The sequence below is a fragment of the Schistosoma haematobium genome, chromosome 3 (genome assembly GCF_000699445.3).
Source record: "Schistosoma haematobium chromosome 3, whole genome shotgun sequence".
In the NCBI taxonomy this organism is placed as follows: domain Eukaryota; kingdom Metazoa; phylum Platyhelminthes; class Trematoda; order Strigeidida; family Schistosomatidae; genus Schistosoma; species Schistosoma haematobium.
Window position 1 is genome coordinate 612,115 of NC_067198.1, and position 5,293 is coordinate 617,407.

Genomic DNA, 5,293 nt, shown 5'->3' on the forward strand with positions numbered 1-5,293 from the left:
ATGCAAAACATTGATAAATCAACATTTTATATTGATATTCGTATTCCCTTTCACAACTACTCCACTATTAATGCAAATAGCTGCACAATGTAGCTAATCCCTGTCGGATAGAGACAGGTATCTACCTCAGTACAATGGAAGTTAGTCGCGCGATTTTGTGGATTGGTTGATGTTAGACACTAACACCATTGGATGCCAGCTGGCTCAGTGGTCCAGTAGGTTAAGTGCCTGGCGCGAGACCGATAGGTTCTGGGTTTGAATCTCGAGGGGAGCAGGATCGTGGATGCGCGCTGCCAGGTAGGTATCCCATACTAGGACAAAACGGCTGTCCAGTGCTTCCAGGTTTCCAGCAGTGGTCTAACATCAGTTGATTCATGATCTCAATCAAATCAACTGGATACAGTTTCTTGATGAATAAGCAAGTAAAATTTGAAACAGTGGTCAGTGAAGTCAAGTTTATGTGTGAAAATTGTCACCAAGATTCGTGCAGACATAAACACCAGATGATTCGTAAACAGGATGAAGTATATTTGTCGACGTTCAGTATTAAATATAATCTGGAAAACGTCATAAATTTGTTGCTACAGTTTATGCGGAGCTGTACGATCAAGCACCAGTCAAAATTTGGTCCTCCATAAACTCAGTAGAAGAAATAAAACCTCATAGACTAGTGTCACTAATAGTAATGATGATAGTAGAAATAATAAAGACTGAGTCATTTTGAAAGTGTGAGGACGACCCACGCGTAGACTTGAGGAATGTTAGGATATTCGGAAAAATATACCAATAATTATCGTGTTAAGTCTATGGTGTCCATGGACCTTAAATGTACATTTCCGATTGGTCGATTTTTATTTCACTTGTTAAATATTTTGTAAATGTTGTTTCCTATTTTATGGTACGATGTGGTATGCTTGATTGGTATATAAACAAAGTATGTTTGAAATATAATGATTCATAACTCAGAGGCTGTGACTTGTGTTCTTGACTCAACTGGCTGGGACAGACAGCGAAGCGGGACCAATCAGGGCACTAGGTCGTCCACTACGTGTTTTCCGTGTCACTGTAATCGATTGATCGATAAAACATTGCTTATCAAAACTCTGCAGTCGCACACTCGTTACAACAAGGAAGCTCTAAGAATCTCAGTAAGAGTCGAACATTTTTCATTCAATCATCTTTTGGTCGAATACAAGAGATTTTCACTAAGATTATTGATGAACATTAGTTGATTGAAGAATACTGACTGTAAGGTTAAAGTGAAGAAAGTTTTTATAGAGAGAGAGACTGAGAAATTCTTGAGGTTTATGAAGCTTTATCAATTTCAAGTCAATGTCCAAGTAAAATCTTTCTTTGGTACGTAGGTTTTTGATACTTTATATTGTGATTAATAAACCTTGAAGGATATCCCACTGTGATAATTCTGTAATAAAAAATTACCAGTACAGCGTTGTGGAGATTGTTCAGTTCCATTAAGATCATGAACTAATCAATGTTAGACTACCATTGAAACTTGGAAACACTGAACTTTCATTTCATGCTAGGGTCGTGGTACTAATCTGAAGTATGCATCCATGATACCGCATACGGGATTCGAACCGTAAACCCTTGGTCTTGTGTATAAACGCCTAATCGATAGATCACTGAATCAGTGGGTTTATTATTTCATACAACCAATGTCTTTCTTATATCCAACATGTTCGATCTACACTAGTTAACGCTTCATGTTAGATCTCACAGAATTACCCCTCAGACGTAGAAATCAATTAGCATATGATTACTATCAGTAATTATCGATATTATGACGACAACTATTATTAGTGACCAATCACATTCTCACTTGTTCACAGAAATCTAAAGTACACACTGATTATATTTGAAATATTTTATAAAGATCGACTTGAACATTAGAAAACTACAATGAGGTCACAAAGATTGAGGGATTTCATTTCATTGCAGAATCATCTAACCTTAAAATATGTGGAATCTAAGAATGAGAATGAGAATTGTGTCATTTTATACAATCAGTCAATATTCAAATCTTAAAACACCAAACTGTGGTGAATGGAGTTCCCATGTTTTAAAATGACGAACCGGTTTCTAGCAGGAACACCAATGAGGATGAGGATGCATTGGACAGCCGATTCCTCTAAATATGTGCCTTCTCCACAGTGTACGTTCACGACCTCACCTATGAGAACAGAACCTACGACAATGAGTCTTACGTTCGATCCCACAACCAATAAACCAGTGAGCTGATACCCAAAGATGTTAATGTCTAATTTCAATCAATTCACGATCCTCTACAACTCTCACTTATTGTGTGAGATAGATAACTGTCCTATACCCGATACAGATTGTAATCCACTGATCGCGGCTTTCCACTAGATTTCCAGTATTGGCAAATTTATTACAGAAAATAACTTAAGATCAGTTTCGCGGTTACCTTAAAATCTCAAACGAACCTGTCACGTTGTTTTCAACAACTTGCAATTTGTCTTTTAATATCATTGATCTTAACGGTTGCTGAAGGGTTTTGGTGAGCCAGAAAGTGTCAAACCCACCGAAATGTATCTCATTTTCAACATTCTTTATTCATTTAGCTCCATATGATGCCTTCAATTCGTCGCATTATTATTGAATTGTCTTTAATGGATATGCACTAGAGCACATATTTAAAGCTGATTTCATCTTTTAGTTAAGTATTGCACCTTTTTTTGTTTAATGGTAGGACAGCAAAAAAGGAAATATACAGTGAACATCCTTACTCTAGAAAAGTCAAGCATCTCAAACATGATGCATAACCACACTCACATTTTGAACGTCAGTATAAGTTGCCTGTTCCTGAAATCCAGATATTACAACAAGCTATCAAATTCCTTGTTTGTTCTAACACACCATTATTCAGGTACATTTTTGAAAGGTTTACGTGTAACGAGGTTCAAGTCATGATGTACATAACCCGCGAATTTTAATTTCAAAATAAACGACTGGTGGCTTCATTCCGTGTTCTTTCTCTCTTGATGTGAAGTGCTCGTTTAACATTGTGTGTATGTTGTGAATTCATGTCTTCACCGCATGTCAGTGACTGCTGAATACACGTGTTACAAGTTAAAAAAGAACCCGGTCAGAGACATTGTGGTTGCTGACCGTTATTACTGAAAGGAATATACACTATTCAAATATCAATTTTCGAACTGCTGACATCGAACTGAATACCACTCAATATTTGTGTGAAGGATCGATTAAGAAATAGGAAACGGAAACTTGTTGAAATACTTGGTGTTGAGAATTCCATGTTGTACCAAATATAAAATACTGAGTTAAGCCACACATATATTCTTGTTGTGTAACAACTCAGTAACTAGATTATTCTATTTTGAACTATAGACTATTATTGTACAGTTTACTACTGTTACGTTGTAGTACCGTTCTACATAAAAGACCTTCGGTGGCAACTCGAAGATCAAAGATCGCTTCCTGTTCTGCCAAGCTTTTTGTCCTACAATCTTACGTTTGCCGATCAGTTCCACGTACGAAAGCGTTGTGTATCGAAAGTGTAAACCCTTTCTAGCGTAGTTCTCTTGAAGTGACTTACTTTTATGAAAAGAACGCTATTGGTATGAGGCGAACAATTATTATTATAACCAGTGTACTAAAAACAAATATTCTTTCAGTGATTGTAACCTTGCACGGACTCGCGTTCCGATGGTGAACGTTGGCATGATCTCGGTATTCTTTCGATACCACGAGATTTCCAACAAATATATCTTATTACAACCGTCAACTGCCTTCTGGTTTTCGGCCTACGGAAGGATTCAACCTGTAGTGGTGATCATGGTCAATCGGGACTCGACACCACAATACAACGTTATACTCAGTTTATTAATTTTATTCTCCCACAATGAACACCACTTTCTGATTTAGTTTGCTTGTACATAGACCAATTTATGTTTGAAATAAGCGATTAGTGCAGTGGAAACTGTTATCGATGCTCTGGACTCCACAGACAGTGATAGTCAGAAAAACGACTGACAAGAAGACTAGACTGCTCACATTTGCTTTATATTTGCATATAAGTGTTACTGTATATTGAAGTAAAGCATAAAAGGGATCAAACTGGAAGCAATATTGTTCATTTACATGCATCGTTTTTTATATTAACTAAGAATGAGTTGTACATAAACTTATCAGCATAAATTTCATCTTGTAAAACGATATTCATTGAAAATGATGATGATGATGCTTCGGATGATGATGATAATGATTTCGTTTAAATGAATCAAACTTTTTTTCGTGAGGAATTCGCTATTGCTTTTATGATTAGTATACGAACTGATGTCGGTAACAAATCATAAAGATATGCTTTTAAATCGTGTCGAATATAACCACTAGTTCGTTGTTCAACACCAAACATATCCAATGCACTTTTAGCAAAGACTTCAGCAGTCGGTATGAAAAATGTGGTTTTCATGGAATTGCTCATTTTTGTAGATACAAATAATGGGCAAATCGCTTGTATAATCACATTCTTTTGATACTTTTCTGCAGCCAAACATTTAGAAAAATGAATAATAGATGCTTTGGTTAAAGCATACACTGTAGCATAAGGAAATACTTTCAAACCTGCATACGATGCGATGTTGATGATACCAGGATTAGGTCCTTTCTGTGTTAACATTTTTGGCAGAATGATGCTCGTCATCATGACTGCAGACAAAATGTTACAATCAATGATCTTTCTAATGGATTCTTCATTCGGGGAATTCACTTCACCAGCAAACAATGCAGTCGGTAATCCCATACCAACATTGTTAACTAGACAAGCTATTGTAGACAATTGGTCAACAGCAGGTCTTATGATTTCATAAACATCATTCTAAACAAAAGAGAACACAAGAGTGGTTGGAATTCGATTATTCGAATGTTTTCAAAGTGTTTTAGTGTTTGAATATTTGATTGAGATCCTGAATCAACTGATGTTAGACCACCGTTGAAAATCTGGAAGCACTGGACGGCCGTTTCGTCCCGTTGTAGGGCTCCTTAGCAGTGCGCATTCACGATCCCGCTCACCGCGAGAATCGAACACAGGACCTATCAGTCTCGCACCAGACGCTTAATCATCTAGATCACTGAGCCGGCATTCAATGGTTTTAGTGTCTAACATCAACCAGACTGATAGGTCCTGAGTTCAAATCTCGCGCAGAGCGGGATTGTGGATGCGCACTGTTGAGGAGTTCCATACTAGAACAAAATGGCCTTCCAGTGCTTCCAGGTTTCCAACAGTGTTTGC

General features: G+C 37.2%; 1 protein-coding gene across 1 annotated transcript; it reads right to left on the minus strand.

The window, feature by feature from the left end:
* Positions 1-4,273: 4,273 nt before the first annotated feature.
* HSDL1_3 (Inactive hydroxysteroid dehydrogenase-like protein 1) lies at positions 4,274-4,879 on the minus strand (the record flags this gene model as incomplete). The annotated part of the gene is made up of 1 exon (XM_051208785.1): positions 4,274-4,879. A coding segment is annotated over one exon (597 nt), but the record flags the coding sequence as incomplete, so codon positions are not given.
* Positions 4,880-5,293: the final 414 nt, after the last annotated feature.